General features: G+C 40.5%; 1 protein-coding gene across 6 annotated transcripts in view; it reads right to left on the bottom strand.

The window, feature by feature from the left end:
- Positions 1-13,757, bottom strand: part of APP (amyloid beta precursor protein) — a 272,613-nt gene extending 258,856 nt beyond the window's left edge. For 2 of the 6 annotated variants that reach the window (XM_030880952.3, XM_030880955.2), the window contains exon 1: positions 13,518-13,756. In XM_030880952.3, the coding sequence (XP_030736812.1) occupies positions 13,518-13,574 (57 nt within the window). In that variant the 5' untranslated portion in view covers positions 13,575-13,756. Of the gene's footprint in view, positions 1-13,517 lie in introns of all 6 variants that reach the window. The other 4 variants (XM_030880953.3, XM_030880954.3, XM_030880957.3 and 1 more) reach the window with 4 other exon arrangements.
- Positions 13,758-14,178: the final 421 nt, after the last annotated feature.

The following is a 14,178-nucleotide window of genomic DNA, read 5'->3' as shown; positions in this document are numbered from 1 at the left end:
CTGATAAATATTTTAAAACAACTTCCAACTTTAAAAGTTCACTCCGTGCTTTCTCATACCATAAAACAAATACTTTACAGCAATGATCCCAGGAGTACATCAACCTCCTGCCTTCGCCAACCCACAATGCTGTGTGGTAAGTTTTCCACATTTGCTTGCATTTGGAAAATAACTACTTTACATGCCAGGAGTGCACTGGGCTTAAGTTGTCAAAAAATATCATACTTTAAGTATAATTGGGTAAGAACTATGGGCACACACGTGGGCAGCCTTCCAAAAAATGGAAGAAAAAAGAAAAAGAAAGCTTAACCCAGTGTTTCCAGGAAGAGACCTCATACACACAACACATTGTGCACAGTACATAATGCCTTGTTGATCTCCTTTCCTTTCACTGGGCAGTTGACATTTCAACCAGTGTTCAGAGTTACATACTATGAGTCCCAAAGGGTCCACCCAACTCCTATTCCAACAGTGCCCACATCAAAAAAAGACAAAATTGATCACTGGACCCAGCATCATCTCACATTACTATTCCCCTAAGAGATTCTAGATATCCCTGGTAATTTTACTTACCCTGCCTCAAAAGAGAGTTTTGTCTGGATCAGGCCATGCCTATCTCAGGTGAGCCAGACTTTCTTAAAACTCAATGTTTAACTGATAGCAACCACCTAACGTTAGTACATATTTAAGTGGACTCTGCAACATAGAAAAGAAGGAAGAATCAGGGTGATGAAGAAAGATTAGAAGCCAGAGGACAAGGATAGGGCTTTGACCCTTAACAGTCAAGTGATATTGGGCAACTCAGCCATCTCCAGATCCAAATTTCTTCATCTGTAAGATGAAGAGGCATAGACAGGAGGTCTTACGGATACTACCTGCTCCAAAAACTGATTCTTTTCCTAGACAGTAGTGAGTTGAGATGGCCCTTCTATAGCTGCACTGTCCAGTAAGGTAGCCACCAGCGACATGTAGCTATTGACTACATGAAATGTGGCTGGTCTGAATTAAAATATGCTCTATGGGTAAAATTTTGAGGACATAAAAAAAAAATGTAATATATTTCATTACTAATTTTTATACTGACCATAAATTGAAATGATATTTTACATTTACTGGGTGCACTAAAACATACTAGTTTTGCCAGTTTCTTTTCTCTTTTATGTGGCTACTAGAAAATTTTAAATTATACTTGTGGTCCTAGTATACTTGTATTGAACTGCATTGTTTGGGAGTTGGGCCTAGGCGTTAAGTGAGGGCCAGAGGAATTCTAAGATGAAATGACATCAGGAGAGCATCTGAGTGGAACATTGCCATTCCCTGGCTCTTCACTATTGGGACTTGGAGCTTATCATTTCCACACAATACTTATAAATGGCTGTTTTAAAGCCTTGCTTTTGTTCTCTTGTTCTGCTCACCAACAGTGAATCAATAGCAAATAACACCGGTCCTAAAAAGAATCAATATCACTTCATTTACTCTAAGGCTAAATCTTAATTATCAACCGTAGGATTGTATGACAGTATTGAAGCATAATCCTAAATGGATGCGCCTTCACACAGGCACAACTGTTTTCCGTTTCCTTGAATTGAATATATATTTAAAGTAATAACTGAGTTTCCTTCACAAAGATGACCACAATCTTCTTTTTTTAAAACTCACATTCGAATTTAATAGGAACAACTAAAATAAACTTGCATGGATGGAGCACATTTTATTGATATCTAACTAGAAACTTTTCCACTAATTTTTACTATCTGTATCAATTAATTTAATGTGTTTTATTTTATTATTTTTTTTAATTTAATGTATTTTAAATCATCAAGGAAGCAGAGATCGTTTCTAGAGAGCTTGTTTACTTAGAAATACAACAGGCTATGAACAAAGCCAATAAAATATAAGATTCAGGTAAGTCGAGAATAAATATTCTTCTCAGAACATTTTCTTGGACTGCCAACTTTTTCAATTAGGAAATCTTAAACAAAGGAATCCATCTATTGATAATTGCCTGCAAAATCAACTACGAATTATTTAAAGCAAGCAACAGTCCCTAACTCTGAAATCCAAAGCCAACTAAAGGCACAACCATTTCAGACCAGGCTTAAACCATAGCCAGTAATTACGTCAAATATTTTCAGATATGTGAAAGCAGAACAGAATTCAGAATAAAACATGCCCTTTGAGGAATTTTTAAATAATAAATAAAGTTTTAAAATAAATTTTCTATATAATATATATGACCATTAGAAAACTATGCAGGAATTAAATAACAAATTTTCTTATATTTTCAAATTCTAGCTAATATATTTAAGACAAATATTCAAACTTCCATGATATAATATACCACCCACTCTTTTTAGGGGGAAAAAAGAGTATAATTTCAAAATATGACCAGGATGTGAGAGAAATCTATGTTCACACACATATCGGCTCCTCTTTCTGATTCTCATGATTAATCAACAACTATTTCAGACACTACACACTGTCAATTGTTTTTCTGAAGGCAGTCTCTTTAAGTGATAAGAAAATATTTTCCTTGCTAGACACTTCAAAAGAAAAGAAATGCCAAGATTTAAGATGATCAAACTTGAACTATGCTTTTGATTTCTCTTAAAGAGAACCAAGGGTTCAAAAAGAAATAATGTGGAAAATAAAACCAAGAGTAGTTTTTGAGGAACCATAATATTTTAGATATTTCCTTAAGACAGAAACATGTACAATATGTCAAACTACTGGGACATATTTTAAATAAATCTTGAGGTGCTAGTAAAATGCCTACTATAAAAACTCAATTATCCGCTAATGTGGATAATTATATCAAGCCTGCTCAAGATTCTAAGTTTTTCTCCCTCATCTTTATTTTATCACATACTTTCGGTAAGTATCTTCATTTGTCCACATCTAGAATAATTGAAATGAATAAGAAAATAGATAAGTAGTTAAGATGAGTTTTAAAATGGCAGCCTCGTTTTTACTGATTGATTTATTAATTTTACTGATTTATTTACTAATAATTTACTAATATATTAAGGTTTATTTTCCTCTTTTCCACAGATTTTTCAATTCTGTTTTAATAACACAGGTGCACATAAGCAGATCTGAAGGGGTGTGTGGCAATGGAAAAGAAGTTGAACATGGTAGGGAAATCTAGCTCAAAAGAGATTGCCAGTATCATCCTCTTCTCTAAAAACCTCAAAGCTTGTTTTATCTGCTATTCCTTTCAAAGAACAAGCACAACAACAAGGGTGCTTTAGGGAAGCTTCTAGATCAAATGAAAGATAGTCTACCAGTGTGGAGAGTAAACTGATACTGCCATTATTATCCACAGAGCCACTGGAATTACAACTGTTTCCATCACTCTCATTGAAAGGATTTCCAGGGCCCCAAGTCTAAACCACCTTGGGTACAATCTGCCACAGTAAAGGCTTAGCTCTTGGGTGTTCCTGCCATAAAAATAAAACAGCATTCCCCATCGCCTCCTCCATCACTCCCCAAAGATGTGCTTCTTATGTGCTTAGCGAGCAGATAAGGAGAAGTGGGCAAATCCCCAAAACCTAATCTAATTGCTCAGAGAGAACCTTTCCTTCGGTTTGTTTATTAATCTACCCCTTTTGTCTATATTCCTTTGTATTGTATTTCCTCTACATCCTAGAATGCCAGTTGTCACCCAATACCTTACCTCTGCTTTATCAGTAAGAGAACCTGGAATGTATTCCTGATGGCAATACTCCCAGCTAATAGACCACATGTACCAGCCTCCCTTGCAGCTAGGTGCTACCATCTGGCTAGCAAGATGAAGCAGACACTGACAAGGACTTCTGCAAAGGCTCCTAAATCTAACTGAACCATAGTCATCAATGGCTACTCCCATTTTAGGAACATCTGAAAGGACCCCATTGCTGAGAAAATTAAGTTCAAACTCATCAAGGCATCCAAAACTCTTAATCTCCTACTGTCCTCACACCATCTCCCTCACCCATATTCACATGGCTTCCTCTTTTTAACCTCTACACACTTGCTGCTCCTTCCGTCTGGAAAGCCCTACCATGATCCAATTAACCTCCACTCATCCTTGAAACCCAGTTCAAATGCTGCCAGTCTTTTCTATGAAGACTTTGTACCTTCTTCCATTGTGACCTTTGGCACACTGTACTTAATTATTTCTGCATCTCTTTCTTCCCCTGTCAGGCTGTGAATCCTTCAAGGAACAGACTGAATCACTTCTCTGTTTATACATAGCCCCACAAAGATTCTAGGGCTCCTGTCACCCTGAAATACAGAAGGCATCCAGCACATGTCCGAAAAAATGAATGATGTTTTTAAAAATTCAAAAAGTAGGAGAAAAATGCAGTGAGATAAAAAAAATTAGGAATAATGAAAATCGAAAATCCAAGGGAGTGTCAGTAACACAGGCGCCAACCACTAACACCCTGAGAAAATTTGGAATAGAGACAAAACAGGTGAACACATAATCCAAGTATCCAATTAAACACCCTGCATTAAACTTTCCCCTCATCTGCTAACAGAAGAATCAATCGACAGGCTTGGGTTTGAGTTTCACATGTTACATTTCTGAGATGAATGAGCAAACCAACAATGAGGTTACGTGTCAGATTTTTTTAAAAGCATAAGTAATTTAACAGTGGCAATAAACGCTGAGAATGATATTTTAACCGATTTTTTTTTTTCCAGGAAAAAAACCCCAATACTTAAGCTAAAATGTTTTTCTCTTTACTGGCTATTTATGAAGTCAATAATGCAACTAAGAACACACACACAAGAAATATTCCCAACAAACTCAATACTTCCCATCTGTGTCCTTACAGCACCACCCAGAAAACTCACAAAGACACAAATTTAACCTTTTAGTCTGGCTCATGAAAGTGAAGTGAAATATTTAAAAGGCAAATACAGACAAGGAAAGGAATTGCTTGGGAACTGGGTGGGTCTGCTTCCTATCTTGTTTATTTAAGTATATCCTGCTGTTCATCATCTTTGTCCTGGATGTCTCAGATGGCCACGTTGATTAATTACTCAGTCCCAAGTTCCCGGTACTTGCACTATCTTAAGATAGCTCTCTACCCAGCAACCTTTGCTTCTACTGTTTGAGCCATTCAGTCACATGGTCACGCTCAGAGAATTCCCTCCTCTCATAATTCACTAAACAAGTATGCAGTGATCCCAAAATTGCAGTTTTGTCACAAATGTATTCTTGAAACTGGAGCCTTTCACAATTCCTCAAATCAACAGAAGTACATAAGTTGTCTTCCTGTTCCATTGTCCTATCAGTTAGCCAAGAACCTGCCCCGCACAAAACAACTATAGCATTTTCAAGTTTAGTTTACTTTTATTGGATTGAAATTTTCTGGATTCTGTGGTGTAAGAGGATTTAACACTTGACACAAAACGTTAAAAACAAGCCTGAGAAAACACTGACAAGACACAAGGCTAATCATAATGACCTCAATTAGATTCTCAATGCCTGTCAAGTTAATAGTATATAGTGGCATTGGCTTCAAGACCTTGAACTTGAGAAGTACAATTCCTTTAGAGAATAGAAGTAACAGAATTTCAATTGTTTTCTTAAAGGGCCAATTTTGATCCTGGTTCACATTAAAGTAAAAAGTAAATATTAGCTGTAAAATGGCAAAAAAGCAGAAAACTGAAGAGACAATGATAATGAAATTTTCATTTTGATGGCCACTCAATTTCATTCCAATACACAATGTTTGCTTTCTAAATTCTACTATCTTATTCAAAGAAAATTATTTCTAGGCATTCTCTATTGAAAATGTCCCAATCAATCAGAGGATTGATGGAATATTTCACGAACAAGGCATTTTTCTGCTAGGTCAACTGAATGTCTGAAATAAAGAGTTGCAAATGAAGTTGTTGACAGCATTTATATAACCTTTTCACAATAAAATGTTTTAGAAAAGGCTGAAAAAAATAAATCTTATTTAAAAGGCTTAATTTTTTTCTGTACACTTATAGTTAGGTGTCATTCACAATTTTCATAAACATAAGAGAAGTTAATTCAACTGTCAAAAATCAAACATAATTATCATTACAGTATAAAATTCCTAGAGTCCTGATTTTAAAGCATTTGTCAAATATTTTGTAAATACTAGATGTAAGGCACTGTAGTGAGTTATGAAACAAATTATAGGAAACAGTTTGTGATCACAGTCAATAGTCCCTTCTCTGCTCCACCATTTTGTTTTCAAATAATAATAGCATTTATTATTCTAAATAATAAAAAAGCAAGTGATAATAACAGTAACACTTATTACAAGAAAAATAGCAATACTTATTGTAAGTAATAATATAGTCATTTTAAGCACTACTAATAGTGATAATAGTAATACTTACAGTAATATTTATAGTAATACTCATTACTATAATAGTAATGCTTATTATATTACTAATAGTAATGCTTATTACTATCATAGCAATATTTATAAGTAATAGTGGTAATTCTTATAGGTACTAACAAAAAATAGTGATAATAATGGTAACACATTACTATGAAAAAAATAATAAACAACAATAGTGTTACTTATCACTATAATGATATAATGGTAGTTTCCCAATTAATGAGATCTTATCACAATTTAGACATGACGTCAATCACTACATAGATGATTTCCCCCTATGCCAAACCTCATTTTGCCCTTCTCTTAAATGGTGATATTAAAAATACAAATACTGGGGTCCATCACTAATAAGACCTTAAGAATTCTAGAATTTGTTCATCTACAAAACAGGGTTATTGTTCTTTTCCGTGTTCTGAAATGTTCACCTTGCTTATTACTTGCCCCTGCTCATTCACCCTACATAAGTGGTTGTGGTACCTGCATTCCTCACTGTATCCATTCTGAGCAGCATGTTTACTTCAAACATGGCTACAATAATTGCATCCTCTGACTTGAACTCACTTGTTTTTGATTGAGCAGGACAGTGATAAAGAAATACAGGAACTGGTGTGATTAAAAATATATATATATACAGATTCCTTGGGATTTTGCTTATTGATTCTTCAATGTGTTAATAATACCTTAACCACAGTATCACCAATTTGGGGTATTCTCAAATATCTTCAGCCTAATTTTGAAACTGAGATTAGAAACCTTTTATTTTATAATGAGCAAAATATGCTGACTTAAAAAACTATGCTTTTAATTAAGCAGTAGATCACTATAAAGTTTTAGAGTAGACCACCACAGAATTTATCATCATCTAGCTAGTAAAATAATTCATTTTATTTTGAAAACTGATTTCTTACAGAAGCGTTATCTTCTCAAGCAGTCAGCTTTTTGGTTTCCTGGTCCTCTGATGAAGATTATTTCAAGCTTCTATTCTAGGTAGCATCAAAATTCTTTTGCTGGCATTTGAAATCTTCCATTTCTGCCTAGATTGGCCAAACCTGTTTATTCACTTTTCTAGAAAAGGTTTTGTTGAGAGCTAAACCAAGCTTATTCACAGCTCTTTGCACACAGCTGATAATCAACTAATAGCTGAGTTAATAATCGAGCCAGAATATAAACTTGCTCAATTTCAGACATGTCTAGCAAGCTGCCAGGGTCAACACATTTAAAATAGGTCTTACTCACTTGTGTAGCAACTGCTTATGCGTTTTACATATTTCTGTATAGTGTTCAAGTTTTTCTATTAGCATGAATTGTTTTACTGTTTTTCAAAAAAGCCAACTGAAATATAAAATACATATGAATATTTCATAAATGAAATTTTATAATATATACTTTAAAAATTTTATTTGTGATAAAAATTTTATCTGCAATGTCTTTTTTACAATTTAAATCAGATTAATTCATTCTTCTCAGAAACAAGCTGCCAAATTCCTGTAACAGTCTTAACCGGTCGGTAAGTGCATTAGTCAATAAGTCATGAAACATCATGTAGTTGTTTTTTTTTAACTTTCAACAATTATGAGATTAAATGTATCTATTTTACATCATCATCATAAACAGTAATTGTAACTAACAGGTAGTGCTTATAAGGTGCCATCATGTTACACATATATTTACTCACTTACTGTTCCAAGAATTTTACATGTATATATTTACTCAATCTCCAACAACCATAAACATTATTATCCCCATTTTACAAGGGAAGAAGCTGAGGCATGAGCTACCCACAGTCAATATTTTGATCAATGGGAAATGCTGCCTTCCCAGAACACGTGAGAAACTCCATGACTTGGTTGCTGGCCTGACATCACGTTGGTCGAAATCAAGGCTATAAATGTAGGAACAGTTCCACTATTTTCCATAGAGCTGGCTTTCAAAAGCCTTTCATTTTCCCCATTTCAACCACTACCTTCTTTCATAAAATACTACAATCCTAGCAACGCTCAAGCTAAATCTGTATTTTATGTTTCTTCCAGATGTAGCCACACGAAATAAGTAAAATGGCCTCTGAGCTCCCCATCTCAGCTAAGATTTCATATGTGAAACTGAGTCTTCTGTATCCCACTCTGAATAGTCAGCTAACTAATCTATTCAGCATCCCTTTTTCATATATCTATTAGTTCATGAACACGTCCAGGCTTTTTCTTTTCTTTTTTTTCAATGACTTACTTTATTCCTAGAGCAGTCCATTCGAATCTAGTTTTTGGTGCATTTCTACTTCTAAAAAGGTACCAGGAAAGCATATCTACTAACCATTAATCTGAAGAGAAAAATTCACCAGGTTTTCTTTTTTGCAAAGAAAAACACTAGTGTCCTCACTGAAACAGTTATTTCTTAAACTATCCACATTAAACTGAAAAAACAGTTACATAACATCTTCCCCTTCCTCTGGTTTTCATTTCCAAATTCAGTTTGAGGGTTCAGGTGCTATTTGCTTTCCTTTTACTAACAACTACAAGGAAAACTAAGAAATAGACATTTTCTGGCTTAAACTTGTTACTCATTCAGGGGGTCTGCTCATTCCTTCACTTTGGCGTCCTCTGCCTGCCACCCTCCATCTTCCTCCAGCCACTCACGAGGGTGTATCTGGATACGGGCTGTGACACACAGGGTGACAGCATCCCCAAGGGTTTGCAGAAGATGGTGCTAGTGTCAATTCTCACTCCGTACATATGTATGTGAGGTCCTACTATAAAAAGGAAACCATTTCATAGTCAAGTAGAAGATGAAGAGGTAGAAAATAACCAGAAAAAACTACAACAAGCTAAACATTTTATTTTCCCCAGCCTCCTCATTGCTGCCCAGTGAATCACTTTTTTCATCATGTACTCATTCCCTCAGTCAAGGTGCTAATGAAGATGCCGCCCTAGAGCTCTGAGACCCTGCTTTCAGCCCCTCACCTTCGGTCCTTCACCTCCTTATTTGGAATTCCCTACTCCTCTCCAGAGTGTACCCTGCACCTTTGCTTTCTGTCTCAGCATCTGTCACAGTTCATGAGCACACACTTATAATGATTTGTGTATGGTCTGTGTATGGTCCCCACTAGACTGGAAGCTTCCTGAAGCAAATGATGGTTTTGTTCACCAGGCTAGCTTCAGGGCTACAGGAGAGAGCTTGGTCCAAAAGGAGAATCAATTAAAAAGGTCCCAAATGAATAGATGAGAAACTAAGAAAATCAAATCCCACACTGGCTCCACCCACACCCTCAGGGGTGTAGGGGTGTAGGGGTGTAGGGGTGTAGGGGTGTGTGTATGTGTGTGTGTGTGTGTGTGCGTGTGTGTCTAGGAGGGGAAAGATGGAGAGAAGTATGTAAACAAATATGTAAAAGCAAAGACTTAATCTCCCTTCTCCCAACCTGAGATACAAATCTGGCTGGAAAGGAACCACCAAGAAATTCTCCAGGATTATCTCATCCCACTGTTCCTTTATTCCTTATATATAGATGTTTATACTGTTAATATTTTACTCAGTATGCCACTTAATCTGTACTTTCCTCTTGGTACTTAACGCTTTCTGTTTTCTTTCATAATCATGTGCCCGTCTTATTTACTCTGCAAACTTCCTGGGAACAGGAGAAGGAGGGTGAGGGGAAATAAGGCGTATGCAAGTCAATCTAAACCTTACTTCCTGGAGCTTTATTTTTAAAGTACATGTATAAGGCTTATCTTTGCATTTGTAACTGATATAACTAGGCAGAAATTAGAGAAGTATATTAATCGAAGATGCTTCGTAAGTCTCTTAAGGTAATACATATCCCCACCTAGATCAAACGTGCAGAAAGAGAAGGTACATTTCTACTGAATTTTACCACACTCAATGGTAGTTCAGTGGCCACACGAAAGGCACATAATAGCTCTGTTTATTTCTAGAATGACTGACAACCTTCATCTTCATACAAATATCTGTATAGAAATCTCTAGTATGCCATGAAAAGTAACACAAAATAGAGGTCCTCTAGCAACAGGGAGAAAGCCTTTTCCACAAGGATAACCTCTACGTTTTTCTCTTTTTTTCCTGTTCCATTATGATTCATTACAGGATACTGAATATAGTTCCCTATGCTACACAGTAGGGCCTTGTTGTTTATCCATTCTATATATAATATTACAGTTTGCATCTGCTAATCCCAAACTCCCAATCCAACCTCCCCACCCCACCTTCTCCCTTGGCAATCACAGTCCATTCTCTACATCTGTGAGTCTGTTTCTGACCTCTCCGTTTTTCTTCAAACCAATATTCAATGGGCCACATTATTTCTTTTTTTTTTTTTCAATCGGCCATTTCTAATTTAACCTTGTGATTTATTTAGTTATATGTTCCTCTTCATTTCCCCAACCAGAACCAGGGATCATTATTCTCTCTGGAGTACTTCTCTGCAGTACTAATGGCCTCCCAAGTACCCATCACATGCCTCTGCTGGTTAGGGTGACAAGAGAGCCGCTTGGGTGCCCTGCCCGTGTCATGGTTTTCCACAGATCAGGCAGAAACAGTGATTCCTTATACCTCACCATCAAATCTGAGCTTCACTATTCTGTGCTCAGGCATCTACCATTAGGTTAGTTCTGGCCAGTGTGAGTAGGTATGTATTATCTGTGAATCAGCACCACTATGAAAGCAGGTACTTGTGATTAGGTTAAATCCCACAATATAGGAAAACAAAACTTAAGAGGAATCAAGTTTAAATAAATAAATGCCAGAGTTTTTTTTAACTCATACTCGGTCACTGTACTAGGGAAAATCATCAATTCAGGTAATGATGCTTCCCCCAGAAGCTGAGGCCCCATTGTCATTGCCCTTATTCATTACTTTTTTTGAGCCATCTGCAGCAGACCTATTTTCTCAGCCCTACAAAAGACAGTCAACTCATAATTACATCTTTTCAGTGGACAGAGATTTAGCTGCATAAATCCCCCTCAAACCTCATCAGAGTGAATTGCCTACTTTTCCATTAACGCTTTACAAAATGCAAACTGTGAATCTCACCTCCACCCTTTGAAGGAGGTGACAGTAACCAGTGAAAATGTCCAAAAGGATGGGAGGAAGAGCAAAAAAATGCAGTCAAACAGGCTAAAAAAGAAATCTGAATCATATTTGCCTACACGCTGCATCCTTTTACACAGAAAAAAATATTGCTCAAAACAGTTAAATATTTACTTTTTGGCAAAAGCTTCAACTATAAAGGATATGCTGTTAATTACTTAATATGTGTCTTTTAATGTGTAATAAGACAATCAGGAAAACTGAAATAATCATTGGAGTAAATTTAAGTATTGGAAAAATCCCAGCTCCCTTAATTAAATGCATTTTTTAAATAGAAAACCAAATTCTTCAACTCTTAAAACAATCTGCCTTAACTAGCCCTAAGGTGATTCCTGAGCCACTTGTAGGAAAAAGACAGAAGAGGAAAAAGTTCAATGACCTTGTAAATTAGGGACTAAAAAGCTGTAACGGTGTGACACTCAGTATAGTCTCAGTGGAATTACAGGAAAACATTTGTCCAGAAATTGCTTTCTTGGAAAATCACCATGAGGTAGGGGAAGAGGAGAAACAAACAAACAAACAAACAAACATCCGGGGAAGGGAGGTTACCAATGGTAAAATACAGAATGGGAACCCAAAGGATGCGAAATACAACCTTTTCTGCCCCAGCTGCCAAGCAAACAACTTCTAAGCATCTTCAGATAAAAAGGAAAATAGTCATTTTGCACAGGCGTTAGCTGAATGTTCGAGAGTTGGATCAATGGGGACGACTTGCTATACACCTAGCGGTGGGTGGATTTCACCAGGCTGCAGCCTCCACAGATTTTCTTTGCTGCACTGCAGAGGCGCCATCTTCTCCGTCTTAATCTTCACTCAATTCAACCCTTTCATCTGCACCCTAAAAAAAAGACCCTAAGGACCCTCCACAGCAGGCCGCGTCCCCAGAGGAGGTAAACCAGAGTGCCCAGCGTTGCCAGGGAAGAGGCCGCGCCTTCATCAGACAAACGCCTCCTTTGATGCACAGGAGGGGAGTGCTCGTGCCTCCCCACCACCAGCCACTGCCCTTTCCAGACGCACACCCCACTCTCCCCGTATTTCTCCTCAAGGACTTCACAACCGAGCACAGAATCAGCAAGCCGCGGAGGTGATGGGAAGTTGGGGGGGGAGTAGAGGGGCCCCGAGGCACCGCCAGAGCCCCCTCCGGGACAGACGCGCAGCACGGGGAAGGGAGTCAGGCGGCAGCCTCGGTGGCGCACAGACCAGCGCGGCTCAGCCCACCGCGCCCCGGGCTGGCGAGGGCGGGGTGTCGCGGCTTTTGTTCCCAGGGACCTTCGCCCTCACCGGGAGAATCGGAGGGTGCGAGCGAACGCCCACAATGTCCTGGCTTGGAGAAGGTGAGAGGTGGCTGCGGGTGTCCGACCCCTCCCATCTCTCTCAACACAAAAGGGAGACGCAGAAATGTACAAAGTTTGCCTGTGGAGGGTGTTGTGCGACCCTGCATGTTGGGGTCGCACTCGGGCGGCAGCCCCGAGCAGCCGCGAAGAGGAAGGGAGGAGGAAGAAGGTCGGGCAGGGAAGGGGTGGTGGGGATGCGAAGAGAAGGTGAAACGGGGCGGAAAAGGCAAAGGGAAGCGGGGGGTGGAGGGTGCCCAGCTTCCCGAGCTGTCCCGACTCCTCCTCGCCAGGGCCCGAGAGAAAGGGAAGGGCAGCGATTAAGTGCCGGGGACAGGATCCAGGGACGCTGCGTTTTCGGTTTTCCCCACGTGCTCCCTCCCCCAATCTCTCATCTGGAAGTGTCTCGCCTCCCCCCGGCCCCCGAGTCAGGGACTGAGTCAGGGTCCGAACTCAGGACAGCCTCCTCCTCTTCTCGCCCCCGACTGGCGTGGACCCAGGGGCCCGACGCCTCACCCGCTCCCTCTCCGCTGGCCGGAGCGCGCGTCCCCAGGGCAGGGCTGGGCCGGAGGCGGGGATGCGCAGGGCGCCCGCAAGCGGGGGTGTTGGGCGCGGAGAGGAGTCCCCTCGACTGCCCCCCGGCTTCTCTGGATTAAAGACTCAGAGGGAGCGGGTCCCCTCCTCCCCCCCCCACCCCATTCCGAGGCGCGGCACCCACCTCCAGCGCCCGAGCAGTCCAGGCGGCCAGCAGGACCAGTGCCAAACCGGGCAGCATCGCGACCCTGCGCGGGGCACCGAGTGCGCTGCTGTGCGAGTGGGATCCGCCGAGCCCTTGCTCTGCCGGTGTCGCCGCCGCCGCCGCCGCCGCCGCCGTCTCCTGTGGCCCCGCGCTCGCGCTGCTCAGGGTGCTCTCTCCTACCGCTGCCGAGGAAACTGACGGAGCAGCAGCGCGGCGGCGGGGCTCGGAGCCCGGCGAGTCAGCTGATCCGGCCCAGCCCGCTCGGCACCCGAGAGAGACCCCTAGCGGAGCCGCCGGGGAGCTGCGCCCGCTCGGCCGGGAGGGGCCTGCGCCTCCGGCGCCCACAGGTGCGGCGACCCCGGCTCCCCCGGTTCCCCGAGCGCCTCCCCGGCCGCCTGCCGCCTGAACCCCACGAGCAGTAGGAGGGAGAGTCTGGGGCCAGGAGAGGGACGGCGGAGGATCAGGGAAAGGTGAGTCCTAGGACGTCTGGGATGCAGAAAAGTCGAGAGCGCTCTGCGCCGTTACCCGTGAGCTTGACTCATCCGACCCCGCAGGCCTCTCGGGGGTATCGTATAAAGGGCTGCTGCTGGGGTGCGTTTTTATCCGCATTTCGCTTTTTGTCTCGGTTTGAAGAGGTGGG

The sequence above is a fragment of the Globicephala melas genome, chromosome 4 (genome assembly GCF_963455315.2).
Source record: "Globicephala melas chromosome 4, mGloMel1.2, whole genome shotgun sequence".
In the NCBI taxonomy this organism is placed as follows: Eukaryota; Metazoa; Chordata; class Mammalia; order Artiodactyla; family Delphinidae; genus Globicephala; species Globicephala melas.
This window is presented reverse-complemented; position numbering and strand designations above follow the sequence as displayed.